General features: G+C 36.1%; 1 protein-coding gene across 1 annotated transcript in view; it reads left to right on the forward strand.

Annotated features, from left to right (window-relative positions):
• Positions 1-15,875, forward strand: part of PRUNE2 (prune homolog 2 with BCH domain) — a 133,590-nt gene that overhangs the window by 18,203 nt on the left and 99,512 nt on the right. Inside the window, 3 exon segments of the mRNA XM_050987200.1 lie at positions 10,194-10,298; positions 10,756-10,958; positions 12,218-12,381. Of these exon segments, the coding sequence (XP_050843157.1) occupies positions 10,194-10,298; positions 10,756-10,958; positions 12,218-12,381 (472 nt within the window).

Here is a 15,875-nt window from a genome sequence, read left to right on the forward strand (position 1 = left end):
TTTCCTGACAGTGTCCTCTTTGATTGAAAACCAAGACCTTGACTGTTGAAGAAAATCTCACAAGTCTCTCTGTGGGGGAGAGCACCGATATCAGTGATTTTCATGGATTAAAAATACATGATAGTGTCTTCTGTGCAAAACTAGGAGATATTGAAAGGTGAAAGTTGAGATATTAATGTAATTTACTTTGTTCTCACCATATATTTTTAAAAATATTTATTGTCTTTTGAATTAGCTAGGGCAGCAGATTTGCCACGGATGATGAATTACCCATTTTGGTGTAAAGTAAGAGGATTCAGCAAAAATCAGTGAGAATGATGTCTTAATCAGTCATTAATGTCTCCTCATATGTGAATTTGTCAATTTATATCTCCTGTTTCCTTCTGCTTAATACATTTTAATTAATACATTGTGAAAACCTTAATGCAAATTAATGAAACTGAGCCAAATCTTAAATTAAAAAAACCTTCAAGTTATGTTTGTAGCTCTTATATTCTGTCCTTTATCAATTTTTATTAACTGAAATAATGTGGTATCCTTAAAAAAAGTTTTATAGCTTATAGTACAAACAATGCTTTAGTTTACCTTGTAACTACAGTTTAAATGTTTTTTTCTAAGATTTTCCATACTTCTAAAGCAGGAGTTGATATGCTTACCATAAAGATAATTTCTAATTCTATATGCTCTCTGATTCTATGGTTCATCTCTCTATAACATATCTCTTAGGAGATGAAATTGAACTACTGTGATGGATAAGAGTTTTTGCAATCAGTATCCTATTTACCCTTACTGCAGTTTTCCTTCCATTCAGGGGGGGATTTTTTGTAGTTAGTAACAATCTGCCTATAATTCTGTATGAGGAAGATGTGTTTATTGTATAGTGGCTCTTGACAGATCTTGGCTGTGCTGGAACATCACTTGATGACTGCAGAGTTAACTTAATTCCTTTTTTTTTCCCCTCTCTACTGCTTGTTCTAGTGTATTAAATTAAAAACTTGGCTCAGTTACCTATATATTCTATGTCAGACTAAGTACTGTGAAATGGAGGTGTGTTTCAGAGTGAAAATAATAATCTTCATCATAAATACTTTTTGCAGGATCATCATATGTGTGTCAGTTTAATGTGTCCTTGGCACAATACAAGAGTAGTAAGATAGGAGTCTTACCCAGAATATGTGACCTCAAGGCTCTTAATTTTTTTTGTAATCTTTCTTATGAGCCCTGTGGTGCCTCGTGGGATTCATGTACTGCAGTGCTGAACTCTGAAGTGAAAGAAGGAATGGGAAATGCAAGTTTGAGCATATTTCCTCTGATCTTTCCCAGCTTGCCTTGGAAATGAAGTAATCATGATTCTACCCTCCCGATAGCTTTTTGCCTTAAAGTGATTGTTATTTCTTCCAATTATTTCACTGGTTTTGCATTGTCAGTTGTGATAGACAGTTGCAAGGATTAGATTCACTGTTTTTCCTGATGCTCAAAATTTTCAGAGAAAAACTTTTAAGTCCCTGCTTAAACTTTTTTCCTTGAAAAATCATATATCTTCAGCAGCATTTGAAATGTTTTTCCTGAAACCCAAACATTCCATTTCAGTTTCCTACCTCTTTTTCATTGAATATTAAAAGAGGAAGTTTTTAAATGGAATTAGGACTAATGTTGCATTACTTCAAATAGGAATATTTGTGGTTTTTTTTTTTTTTTTTTCCAGGAGTGTATTTTACCTGCTTTATCTAATTAGAAAGAAAACTAACATCAGCACAGCAAAAACTAATGTTTTAGATTGCTATTGTATATTGCCTTTCAGCATACTTTAATTAAAGTGACATTTGTTTGTCCTATAATATCACCATTCCCTAATCGATGTACTGAGCAAGCACCATGGTGACAAGATAAGTTGCTTTGTTTTGTTCCATATGTCTGTGTTCCAAATTTTCTATAGTTTTAATTGGTTCCCTGCAGAATAACATTTACAAGCATATGGTATGGAAAATGCTGACTGCATTTATCATATATTTTAGTATATTGGTGGCACTATATCACTAAGCCTTTAAATGTGATTATGAGGTTATTTAATGCAGTCAGTAGTGTACTTAAAACACAGCAAAAATCTGCAGTGAGCCAAATGGTATCAAGGAAATATGTTTGAATATCTTCTTAATGCTTTAGGGATAGATGGGGAAGTCTGCTTCAGAAAAGGTTTTGGGTAATGTTTATGCTAAAACATACTTTGTCACCTGAGAGCAAGTCTGAAAGCTCTGTGAAGTCTACTAGCCATCACAAGAGGAATGTCTGTAGGAACTGCAGAGGCAAAATACTTGATATGTCTAGGCTTATTGTCTTCTGAAGAAATGCAGTGGTATAAGATGATGAAATGAAAGATCAGCTCCTTAATCACATATGTCTGGCTTTGAAGATATCAGTAGCACATTTTTGCATGATACTGCTTTGGAACAAGATGGCCAGTGCAAAAGGAAGGGATCATGAGTGACTGAAAAAACCCCATGTGAGTCTCTAGTTCAATAGTATTGACATAGATTATTCCTCTTTAGTTATGCTGAAGGGGAGGTGTGTCATGGTGGAGAACATCTGAACTGGATTCTTTGCTAAGGCAAATTGATCAAGGTGGTTTCAGACTGCTCCAAGAAGTGATCTGTGGATCATTGTATTAAAGACTTTGGATTTCATGAGCAGACAGGGCACTTGGACACAGCCCAGATGATCAGATGTTCACTCCATATGTGGATATTTCTGATGTATGTATTATATCCTTTGCCTATGTGTTCAAGAGCTAACATACAGTCTCTTTCCCTAGTGTGAACCCAGATGAATTCACTAAATAAATACTTAAAAATTTCTATTGCGGTTGTGTCATGTGTGTAAAAAGGAGCATTAGGCATTAAAGCAACATACTGTTATTAGTGGCTAGCCCTACACTAAAATCATATGCATGTTAAAAGTAATACAGGAATGTAATTATGGGTTTTCTGTTTCTCATTTGTGATATGTCTGTGGCACTGATATTAGTGTTGTAGTGAGGACAGTTCAGAGATCTAAACAGTGTAGACATAACTAATTACTGTATGAATGAAAAGTGCATTCTCATAATATTGCAAATAAAAAATATATTTTTTAAAAAGTCAGGTTTTATTCTGAGTGCACTGTCATTTTATTAATAATCACAGTATTACAGTTTTTATTCTGTGCTCAGCTTTTACTTCAAATCAACCAAATATTTATCTTTCAGAAGGACAACAGGAGTAAAACATAATACAATCATAGAATTCCCTCATGAAGAAAGAAGCTGCCAATGATAATAAAGGCTTTTTTGTGGAGTGATGTATAGAGCAGGCAGAGCAGAGCAGTACTGGCTGCTACGGAGGAATAGGTGTCTGGTTTTCAGTGTGGAATAAGAAAAAGCAACTGATATAATGCTGAACTTAAAAAATGACACAAAAAAAAAAAAAAAAAAAAGGCAAGCCAAAACAAAAACTGTCATCTTTTTAAAATCATTCTTACCAGAGAATGGGTAAAAAACCAAAGACACTTTAGAATTATGGTATGATAAAAAACAAAAAAGGCAAAAGTGGACGTGACTTTGGTCTGATCATCTCTTCCAGCTATGATTTTCTTGCTCACTAATGATTCTTCTACTGAGTTGTTGGCGTACTCCAGGCTATGGTTTCATGTTCAGGTTGGTGCCCATCACTTAAGGGTTACACTGACTTAAGAAAGATGAAGCTTGAGTCCAAAGGCTTCTGTAAAATGCAGTGTTAAAGAGCTACCTGACTCTTGGTAAATTCATTCTCAGTTGCAGAGTTACTTCTTTCATTTTAAAGAAGCAGCTAAACTTGAACAATCCAAGGTGAGATGTTAAGTCTGTGAGAGGCAGGTAAATTAATTACATTGTTTGGATTGCATTCCCCTGCTTCATCAAAACAAACCCACCTTTTCTTGCTCGAATACACTTTCTTTGCTCTGTATTATTTATTTAGCCTCTGCACTGTATGAGGTAGGGGTTTATTGCTACCTGTCACCTTCTGATCACCACCCGAGGGGCACTCTGCTCCTCAGGTAAGTGTACTCCTTTGCTTTTAGTAACTTGTGCCTAATATTTCAAAAAACAGTTTGGTCCTATAGTAAGCCAAACAATTCCTAAGGGAGATAAATACGATCAAGTCCTGTAAACTAGATTAGGCATCCCAGTCTCATTTATGCGTGTTAAGTGGCAGGTGGGGAAGAAGTGGAAAGAGGAGTTATGTAGCTTGAGATGAAAATTCAAAGATTTGCTGTGACTGACTTTAAGCACTAAAGATGACCTGGAATAGTAATATAATTTGCTCTTTGTTGAATTTCTGTGTGCTGAATTTCTAACCTGAATTTCTGTGTGCTCTATACTCAGTTATTAGGTGAGAGCACTAATCCTGTGTAAGACAGGTTAATTTAAACAACAAATGAATTAATGCAGCATAAATGAAAGGAGGATTTGATTTTTATTTTAGTAACTTCTATCATAGAGGATTCCATTGACAGTTTGTTGAAATACTACTCCTTTTTCAGCTGTAGGAGACCATATCCTGTTTTGTCTTTGCAGGAGTGATGTGATGTTCTTACTGAGCCTAAGGCCATTAAAATAAGAATTTGCTTTATCATTTTGTTTATCTTACATCATAAAAACTTAGGTTTCTCTAATTCTCTAAGACAAAACATATTTAATGACTTAAAGCATTTTTTGTCTTGATATAGCAGCGAAGATGGGATCAAAACATGTGATGTCAAAGTCACACTTCCAAAATATGTGTGCAGGTGGGCATATATCTGTACCCCATGTATGATTCAGTTTGAAAACCAGATACTGTTGGGTATTTCAGATTCATACACTCCATGATCTAGTAGGAGTGGTGTCTCAAAAGTTGATCCGGAGGGCAAAATTTTGTAGAAGCAGGAGAATGTGAACATGTAAAGCTTATAAAATGTGATGAAAAATCAATGCCAAACCAATTGGTGGAATAAATCTAATTTTAAAAGTAGACAGCAAGATTTTGATTGATGTACTGAGTTCTATAGTTCTTTTTTATATATTTAAATAGAATTTATGCATTATTTGATTACTCTACATATTCTTTTTCAAGTGAAAACCTGATATAGAAATCATTGTTTATTTCTGGATTTTTGTAATGGGAATGAATGTTCGTAATAAGCTAGAGAGGAGGTATTTCAAAAACAAGCAGAGCAGACTTGCCTACAGTTACAGGCTATAAAATAAACTAAATGTGGAAAAGGAATAAATGTTTGTGCTTCCTTGCAATTCTTTCTTGAATAGTGTTAAGTTTGTCTGCCTGCAGAATTCTGAGTCAGAGCCTGTTGGTAATGGAGAAATACTGAACTGCATTCTCATTAGTAATAGCTGACCATGCCAGTTCTTGATTAGAAATGACTGGAAAAGAGAGTTCCTGACCGGTGGAAATTCCAGAAACAATCTAAAGATAAGACTTCCTTGCCTGGCTGGCATGTCAGAGAGCTACCCTGCCTCATTTAGATTATTAATTTTGAGGGAATGTCACATTTCTGTGGAACATTGTGAATTTGGGAAGCAACATTTTAAAATAAAAAATGAATAAAATTCCTCCTTTTATCAAGAAGTTGACTCTTAAATATAGCTTTTAAAATACTAATTTCAGAAGAGCAGCTGTAATCATAAGGCTGTGTCCAACCTGCTGTGGGAAGTGCACTCATCATCAGAGTGCAAGTAGGACTGTATAAATCATGTGTACAACAGCTAAGGTGTGAAGAAGTTCTCCTAGTCTTTGTTATGGACTAATCATAGTCTTGTCTTAGCATATCTCATTCAAAGCAAAATACCAGATAAAGTTTTATGCCTATCCAGCAGTTTCTGAGGATGGTGTTAAGTTTTTGATCCTTCCATCTTTGTTCATCTTACTGGTGAGGCTGTGTCTCCCACACAAAAGTAGATGGTGTGGAATTAGAAAATTCCCCTTTTGTTTTAGATTTTATTCTGCTAGTGGTATTGGTGTTTGCTGTTACAGTTTTTTTTTTTTTTTCATATTTGTAAGTAAAGCAAGACTGTACAATGGTTATTCAATAGATAATGATTTAAACATGTCACACTTGAAATTTTTGTGGCTACACTTGTGTTCCTTATGGAAGAATCCTTATGTAACCAGGTATTCAACGCTAGTACTTTAGATTACTATCTGTCATATACTCTACATGATAAATGAGATACTACAGGGGCAGAGAAATGCAATAATTTTTTTGACTGACCTCAAAAATGGGAGAAAACAAGGATTCTCTCTTATATCTCTTTTTAGAATAAGAGACAATCTACTTTTTCCAGACCAAAGCTTTCTTGTGAAAAGACTTATGAAGTATTTAACTAACTGGAACTTTGCATGAAATGTTAAATTAACTTTGCTTTGGCTTAAAACCATTTCTTTGACAACAATAATCATGTTAAAAGCCCTCAGGCTGCTGGAAGTGTAATACTGCCTGTTACTATAAGGTAAATGCAAGTTGCACTCCAATGTGACTACTCAATAAATTGTACCTCTGGTTTGAAGGTAGAATTTCAGGTACAGAAATCCTCTTTTATGTGATTTGATTACTTTAAGTATTTAAAGACAGGTTTTTTTTGCTATCTCGGCCTTTGTCCAAACAGGATTTCTCCCTGTGCGCCTCCAGGAAAGCTGTGTCTGTGGAGCACCTGGCTGGTGCTTCAGCCACAAGGCTCAAAAAGTTTTCAGTGCTCTATCTGACCCTGTGTGTTGTTGTTTCTGCAGCTTCTTAGCTTTTAATTTGCTTGTTTCTTCTTCAAAGAATTGCTGTGCTTGACAAGTGCTGTCCAATTCCATGCAGTAAAATGCAGTGATTTCATTACAGTTTAAGGACAGAACTAGTGAAATTTGAGGCAAAAAGCAAATAATGACTCAGAAAGCAAGGCTGTGTGTGGCTGCTGAGTGTGTATTTGTGCAGTGTGTACGTGGGGGGGGTGAATGTGTATGGAGGAAATAGAAAAGGGTTTTTTTGCTACAAAATGCTACATTGAACATTTTGTAGGCATTCCTGTTAATACTAGGATGAGTCTTCAGTGTTTATTACCTTTCGAGGTCACCTCACCTTCTCTATTAACAGAAGAATAGAAGATAGAGACAATGTAATTTTTGACTGGAATATTTTAGTTTGATCAGTCACTGTAATTAACATTTCCTGATCAAAATATTTACAAACCCAATTGGCAATATTGCAGTATGTTTGAATGTATCGGCTGTTTGATGCAGATGGGAACCAGTAAAGGGTATTTTTACTGCAGTTACATAAAGATGCAGTTGTCATACTAATGCTTTTATGTATTAATAGAGAGCAAAACTGAACAGATATGAGAGCTTCTTCATAATAAATATCTGAGAATCAGACCTCTTACAGAAGTAGCCTAATGTTTACAAATCCCTTTCCTGAGCACAGTAAGTGAAAGTTAATCTATGCAAGTCTGATCTAAATTGAGTTATCCTGACTGATGCCATCTGAAAATGACACATAATTTCTTTAATTCATTTTATCCCAGTCATCCTGTGTTTGTGCATTTTACAATTTACCTTTAGTCTAGCTAAACAAAAACTTATAATCATGAAGAGAAATCCCTGATCTCCTATTTAGTTCGATTTAAGAGTTCTAGCTCCATCATTAACCTCCAAATTCTTTAATTCTTAGAGATACTGACAGTTCATGTTTCCTGTCAGGTTTAGCTGTGATAACTGCAGGAGGTAATCCAATTTTAGTCCTATTGTAGCTGAATCTTACTGGGCTTATGGATCTTTGTCTTCTGGATTGTGGTCTTCTCTGCCCAGGTTTTTGCTTGGAAAGACTTGGGAGGAAGCCTTACATCCCCCTGCCTGCTTTTCCTGAAGATGGCTGATTGGCATGCAATAGACTCAGCAAACTAGTTGTATCTGAGATGGTGAAAGAGGAAGCAATCTCAGTCATGTAAGATAAGCAGTATGCTTGGATGGCATACTCCAGGGTTGCATTTATGGACAAGGTATAATGGAGAGTATTTGGAGGGTTATTATTACTAAGTAATAGTGAGATGCTAAAAAGCCATTCACTTAGCTGCATATGGGGAAATGAAATATTGGTGAAACAGTGTATCTTGGATCTACAAGAGGGGAAGGAGAAGAGAAACAAATTCAGCTCAGTGAAGAGAAGAGCAGGAAAGGTGGGGAGAAAAGTATTGCTAGTCGCTGTCACTACAACAGAGAGACCTTGTCAGGCTTGAGAGATGGGCCTGGGTGAACCTCATGAGCCACAAGGCCAGATGCAAGGTGCTCCACCTGGGCCAGGGCAATGCCGAGCACAAACACAGACTGGGTGGAGAGGGACTGAGAGCAGCCCTCAGGACAAAGACTTGTGGGTGTTTGTGGAGAAAAAGTTCATTATAACCTGGCAATGGGTGTCTACATCCCGGACAGCCAGATGTGTCCTGGGCTGCATCCAGAGCAGTGTGGGCAGCAGGGCCAGGGAGGGGATTCTGCCCCTCTGCTCTGCTCTGCTGAGACCCCACCTGCAGGGCTGCATCCAGCTCTGGGGTCCCAGCACAGGAAGGACATGGAACTGATGGAGAGAGTCCAGAGATCTGTTAAGTCAGTCACGGGGCTGGAGCAGCTCTCCTAGGAAGACAGGCTCCGAGAGCTGGGAATGTTCAGACTGGAGGTGACTGCAGTAAGACCTTAGAGCAGCATTCCACTACCTAAAGGGGAAATATAGGAAAGCTGGAGAGGGATTTTCTGACAAGGACGCGTAGTGATAGGACAAGTGTGAATTTTCCAGTTGCCTTAAACTGGAAAAGGGCAGGTTTAGATTAGGTTTTGTGAAGAAATTCTTTACTGAGAGGGTACTAAAAAAAGGATGAGCTCATGAGCTTTATTTTTTTCTTTATTGTAGCAAAACAAGCAGAAATGCATGCTGCAGAAGAACATGTTAGAAAAATTATATTGGAAGGAGTTAATGGAGACAGTTTGTTGCTAGTGAAGACTTAGAGCATAAATTAACACATCCGTTCCAGTCATTGTATTCTTCAGTAAGCTGTTTTTCCTGGAAATGGAGGGAATATAGGGAATGGAGACTGTCTCCTGGATTTATTACCCAAATTTATTTTGATGGCTGTATTCCATTAAGGGAAAGAGAACCTAAGTTTATTCTTTATGTTCAGGTAGATCTAAGACTAGACATAGAGAAAAAAGGTTAGCTTAAGAAGAATTGCACGTTTATAATTATTAAGGGTAGTGTAATAATTACACTATGCTTCTGTTGAAAGATTAAAAGTTTGATACCCAGAATTCCAGTTAAAAGTAGCAGAAACTACATCAGCCTATACATGCCCACAACAAAAATACTTTCATGTGTTCGTTTATGAAACATCTCTTAGAATCAGTCACATATGTTTCGCCAGTTACGAAGCATTGAAAGTAAATAAACTGTAATGTTGCCATGCAGCTACCTTCACAGTAAGGATGTGCACAAGAGAACAACTTAATTTTATATTTTGTGTGTGTAATTATGGAAAAGGTAGATCCTTCCCTTCAATACTTTGCTTTCATACAGTAGGTTTGTCTTCTCTTTTCCTTTTGTTTGGAAGGGTCTTAATTTTATTAAGTGAAAACAATTCAAAACTCATAGTATTATGGCTGTGTTCAGCTTCTGAAGATTCAGGGTGAAAGATTTCTTTGTCTATTTACTGATTTCAGCTAAGTGAGGAAAAAAAGGTAAAATTAAAATTACAACTTGCTACATATTATTTGCTGTATTTCTACACTCTTTTGGACTGGTTTTCTAAATGGATTTGTGAGATGTTTTGAAAAGCTTTTCCGTGTATACCTGAAGTTGCTGCTTATCTGTTACTTTGCTGTGAAAGGGACTTCTGTCAGAGTCAGACCTCATTGGATTCTAAACTATGGTGTCTTAGGATTGGATTCTAAACTATTGTGTCATAGTTTAGGCTTTCTTAGGAGGTCTGAAGCCAAGAAATGTCCTTCCTGTGGACAGGAAGTCCATTCCTTCAGCCAGCAGTGAAAAATGCTACTTCTGAGTACAAAGCCTAATATTTAACTTGTCCTTTGAACTTTTCTCATTTGACTTTTTCTCATCATTTCCACTCATGGCAATTGTCTTCTACTGTGTTACAGAACAGGAGCAAACGCCTGGAAAAAGTCCATGTTGTTCTTGGGAATAAACCCTGTGATTTGGATTCACTTATTTCTACCCTGGCCTATGCCTATTTTCTAGACAAGGTAATGTAAAAATTGGACTGAGTGGTCTTAATTAACTTTTTGCAGGTTGTTACAGATATCGTATTGTTAAGTCAATTATAAAAATATTTTCCTGGACAATGATTTTGTTATTATCGGAAGTGAGTTTTTAAAAGATAAATAATCAACATTTCTTTCCATACAAAAATGAATGAGTGGTTATTAGGTGGCTTATTGAATAACATGAAAAAATCAGTCCTGTGTTTCATTCCTTATCCTTTTCCTCTCCTGGTTTCCAAGATACTCTGTAGGTGGCAAACAGTGACAGGTAAAGTGAAAAAAGTGTGTAATACCTCTTTTTTTTCTTTTTCTTTTAAATAAGTGAAGGGGAGAAAACCTGAAACAGACAATCTAGGCTGTTTCTAATTGCTTACTCTGTTAAAATACCATCCTGATGAAAGACAGGTCCAATTCTCACATATGCACACCTATGTTACAGGTCAGTCCTCCTGATGTTCTCTGCTTACCTGTGTTGAACATACCAAGAAAAGACTTCAGCTACTTCACTGAGACAAGATTTATTTTGGACGAGCTGAAAATCCCAGAGTCATTCCATATCTTCAGAGATGAAATCAATTTGCATCAGCTGAATGCTGAAGGGAAATTGTCTCTAACGCTTGTAAACAGCAACATGCTGACAAGGTATTGTGTTTTATGTACTCTGAGGTGGCTTATGTGAGTTTGATCTGTTTCAAAAATTATGTTTCTTCTGTATTAATATTAATATTGCGATTTTAACACCGACTCAAAAAAAGGAAACTAAAATGTTTTTTGTCTCCCTTTATGTTGAATAAGTGTAACAAGGTGAACGGTCATCATTGCATCACTTTTAATGGAACTTCCACTTTTAAAAACCTTGTGTTTCCACACAAGGTCTTAGATTAGATATTTTAACTTAGTTAAATAGTCTGGAAGTTTTCTGTGGCCAGTAGATAAGAGATCAGAGTGCTTTTTTCCTGCTTCTTAGTTAGCTTTCCTTTGAGGATCTTATATTGACTTGCAGGTGCCCACACACTAGGATATGTGCTATTAAGATGGCCAATGGATTATAGTGGTCTTTTCCAACTACAGCCTTTCAAAAGGCTCGGAGTTGATGTCTGGAAGATCACAGCCGATACCCATCCTTAAGAGGGACCATTTACTGGGCTATTGTGAATCTTTTATGAAGAGCCTCTTGGCTTTTAATGGTCTGCCTGTCTTCCCCAGAGTGAAGGATACTGTTTACTTCCAGCCGTCCTTAGAACTTCATTTAAGACAAGTAGCATCCTGCAGCCCCATTGTACTCTGAGAAGTTTATAGATTAGACTAAAAGTAGGGAAAATGTGAAGAAAAATAAAAATGTGTGAATCTCATGGCTGTTGATGTGTTAAGTGCTGTCAGCATCATTCACTCCTCAGAGCAAAAATTATCTGTAAGATCTGTTTTTTGTTTATTACTATCACTTCCTGTGTTTCTTCTTTCCGAAGAATTACAATTAGTATTTTATTATTAAAATTAGTTTGTCTTGGTTACTGCTATTGTAAACAGAAACATAAAGTACCTAAATGCAAAAAAAAAAATAAAATTTGTAAGTTTTCAGAATATTCAGTTGGGAAAATCCTAAATCTCCTCTATGTAAGGAAGGCTGTTTGCAGTGCATGTAGAAACACTTTTTTTCAATAGTTTTTAATAGATGCTGTACTTAGTGATGTAACAAGCAGTTAAAGAACTCTGTACACTTAATTTAAGAATCACTGATTTAGGACCTCTGTGACATCCTTTGGCTTTATAGCAGATTTCAGGTAACTATAACAGTGCCATTGTACTCCAGAATTTTAAAAAAATATGCTGCACTTTCTTACTGAGTTTTCTATGTAGCTATAAAGATAAATATATGTATAACTTCTGAATTTATTTGATAGTGAGGATAAAAGTTTGGAATCAGCTGTTGTCAAAGTCATCAATCCAGATGAGCAATGTGACAGGAGCCTGGAGTTACAAGCATGTTCTTCCTCTTTAGTCGTAAAAGAGATTCTTCAGAAGGCACCAGAGTTAATCACTCAGCAACTGGCTTATCTCCTCAGAGGTGAGAGATTACTCTTTATATTAAATACTGAAAGGTTTAATGGAGTGTTTCTGAATTTGCTCATGCAGAAAGAGTGTGATCCATTCTTTGGTTAACAATCCCTTTAAAGACCACAGGAAGCTTCATAAAAGAAGCAGGGAGTAAAGAGTTTGTTAAAGAGTAACATTATATTGAATATTAAAAATGTGCATTTAAAAATAGGCATGAGAGGTCTTTGCTGTATCACTAGACAAGAATATTAAATGAAGCTGTCGACATACCAGCTGGGTAGCTGGAAAAGCTGTGCAGTTCGTTGATTCCAGGGGCATTGTGGACAACAATATGGATTGGAATCTAATATTTACAAGTTAAAGCTTCTCCCTCCCAATGGTACTTTTTTATGGAATGATATTTTAATGGCATGATGCAAAACTTTTGCTGTTTAAAAACAGTGTTACCAAATCTACTTTGTGTTCTTCTTTTCTTTTGTAGTGCATGGCCAGCAGAGTACAAAGTAGGGGTGGGCTTCAACAATCAGAAGTATTTTCTTCTCTGTCTTGGAAGTTCATAATTTATATTCATTTGCTTGGTTTATTTGCTGCACATAACTTTCCAGCTGGAAATAAAACTGATGTTGAAAAAAACAGTCACTGCTTTTAAGTTACTTACTGTTTTAATAATTTTCAACGAATTTTATAGATTTTAAGTTTTAATGATATGAAACTGCCAAATGTCCTTTTAAGAGATTAATGTGGGCATGTTTAATGAGGATTATGAAAAGTTGTTTACATTTAGACTTCAGAAGCAGCAAGAATCTTGGCAAATTATTGTACTCATCACTGTGATAACCAATAAACATAAGAAATCAAAAAGATTAATTTTTTTAAATACTCCACAGAATAAGCATTAACAGTAGCACAGCATTTAGCCTGCCCTTACACTATCTTTCCATGCTAACAAGCTTTAGTTAACCTGCCATGAAACGTTTTTGTAAGCTCCAAATTTCTGTTGAGTAACTCTCCAGGAATCTAAGCAAATGACCAAGCATAAGAATTGGTTTTGGAGGCAGAACAAAAAAAGGGTTTTGAACGAATATTGGGATACTTGTTTGTTGGTGAGGAGTCAGAGGGAGAGGTCTGAATAATGTTCAAGAATATGTTTGAGTACTGTATTTGGATGTGTCAGCATGTTTTGTGCCTCTAATATGTATCCAGATTAAAATAAAGTGATTTTATTAGTGCTTGCACTAGAGATAGCACTTACAGTTTTGGGGAAAATAGCATCTAATTCTAATTTTTTTTTAATCAATGAGTAATTATATTTTGATTATTACATTTGGTAGAGCAAATTTGAGGAAGTTAGTGGATAAAAAGTCCCTTTTACATGGTATGAGAAGTGACTGGCAAAGCCTAGGGAACAAAACACAGCTGCACTTGAGACTTGGTGCTGTTCTACTTTTTCCAGCAGTGCAGGGACAGGTATAGAGGCTGCAAAAAGGTTCTATTGTGTTTTTCACATTTTGTTATGTTACTTCCAGTTTAAATGTGTATATGGCTTGCCTAAATTTTAGATGAAGTTCAGGACAGAAAGCCAAAGTAAAAGTTAGAGTGCTAGAGTTGGGATTTTATTTTCATAAAACTGCTCTTATCTGAGTCTCTGACCTGGGAGGTCTTCTTTCATTTTCTGACTTTCCAGTGAGTATTTTGCTAGGAGACTTTTAAAATAAAAGAAAATCTCATGTTTTAATAAATATCATGTGCTGACCAAGACAACCTAATTTGTTGACTGTTTTCGAAACTTTTTTCTTAAAGTCTGTTAGCAGTTTTTAAATTCCAATAGAAAGGCAGATGTTTATGTAAATAAATTTCACCTTTGAGCAAGCGTTACCTGCTTGTCTATGTTTAAAAAAACAAAAAAACCAAAACAAGTCAAGAGAAAAGACATTTCATGTGAAACTGAGCATTACTGATTTAGGCATTTTTATATTTAAAGATTAATTTTATTATTTTTTTTTAGATGAATGCTTTTCTGGTATCTCTATCTCCTTATCAGACATTATAACAAGCTAATTCTACCCTTGGGCTTTTGAGTAGAGCCTGCTTGGAGAATCGGTGTTGTACAGCCATATTTGCCTTAAGTTAGAGCTTGTGCTGTCCATGGATTCGTGCCAGAAGCAAACAATTACAGAACCTGCCAGAGTCCTGGGCCTGTATTATTTTATTTCCCAAGAGATTTTTATAAGGGGACTGTTGCCAAACTCAAGATCCATTAAACTGCTGAATCATTACATTCTCTGTTGCAGCCAGCTGGCAAGGATGTTATTCCAGGCACTTACTGTCAGGTATCCTGGGTCAATGCACTCTCAAAAATGCCTCCTTATGTTTATTTGTATAAGGCCTTGAAGGATGCCACAAGGTGCAAACCACAACATGTAAATATAGACAGATTTCCACCAAAAGCGTCAGCAATATTTTAATGTGAATCTTTTGCTAGTGATGAGCTGCATAGTTGAGGTCTTTTCGTGCCCTGTTGGGGCAGTCTGACTTTCAGTAGAGAAGATTAGTTTGTTATTCTAGCCACCCAGACAAATGTTAAGAAATGTCCTTGTAAGGACTTTGGGAATTAGGCCAGTTTTTTTTTTTGTTCTGTCTTGTACACTGATCAGGTGTTTCACATGCTCCTGCATTGATGCATCCTTAATATATATACCTGGAAGAAAGGATCATTTTGACCTGCACCAAACACTGCACTTACTTGGACTGACACTTCTTTTTAAAATATAGAAGTAGGTTTTTTGGAGGCAGTGCTTTTCCTCTCTTTTCCCCAATTATGTTTTATTCTAGCTTCATTGCATTTCCTGTTAATTACTGTAAAGATTGCTTAATTGGTTATATTTACAATTTTATTTTGGTTTGCAGGGTTTTTTGGGGTGGGTGGGGGTGTGGTGTGGTGTGTGAGGAGTGTTGAAGTATACTTCCCATAAGGGAGTATTGGTTTTCCCCTTTTTCATGTCCTTTATCTTTACAGGTAATGGAAGAAAGCCTTGACAGGAGAAATGCCTGTATTTTCATTGTACTGTTTCTCTCAGCCGTAAATTTATAATTCAGGAGATGCTTGTGCTGTTCTTAATGTTTTCCCAAAACGACTTCTGCCTTCATTAGATCATGTTTAATATTAATGCACAGCAATTGCTTTTGGCAAAACTAATGCTTCGCTTCCAAACTGCTTTGCAAAAAAAAAATAAAATGCACATTTTTAAGAGCCTTAGCCTATTTTCTAGTGACCTCTTCAGAAAAAAAATGTAGTAAAGTGTGATGTACACAAGAAATAATATTGAATCTTGTATTGCCTATTATATTTTTTTTTCTGCTTGTAAGCAGACAGAAGCCACCATTATGCTTTCAGAAACCCTAGGGGAGTTGCACCAACACTCAGTAAAATCTGCAGGAGATTTCTGAGACTGGGTATTGCTGTTACAGCAGGTATTTATAAGACAGCACATGACTAAATGGACT

Source organism: Serinus canaria, chromosome Z, assembly GCF_022539315.1.
Source record: "Serinus canaria isolate serCan28SL12 chromosome Z, serCan2020, whole genome shotgun sequence".
Lineage (NCBI taxonomy): Eukaryota > Metazoa > Chordata > Aves > Passeriformes > Fringillidae > Serinus > Serinus canaria.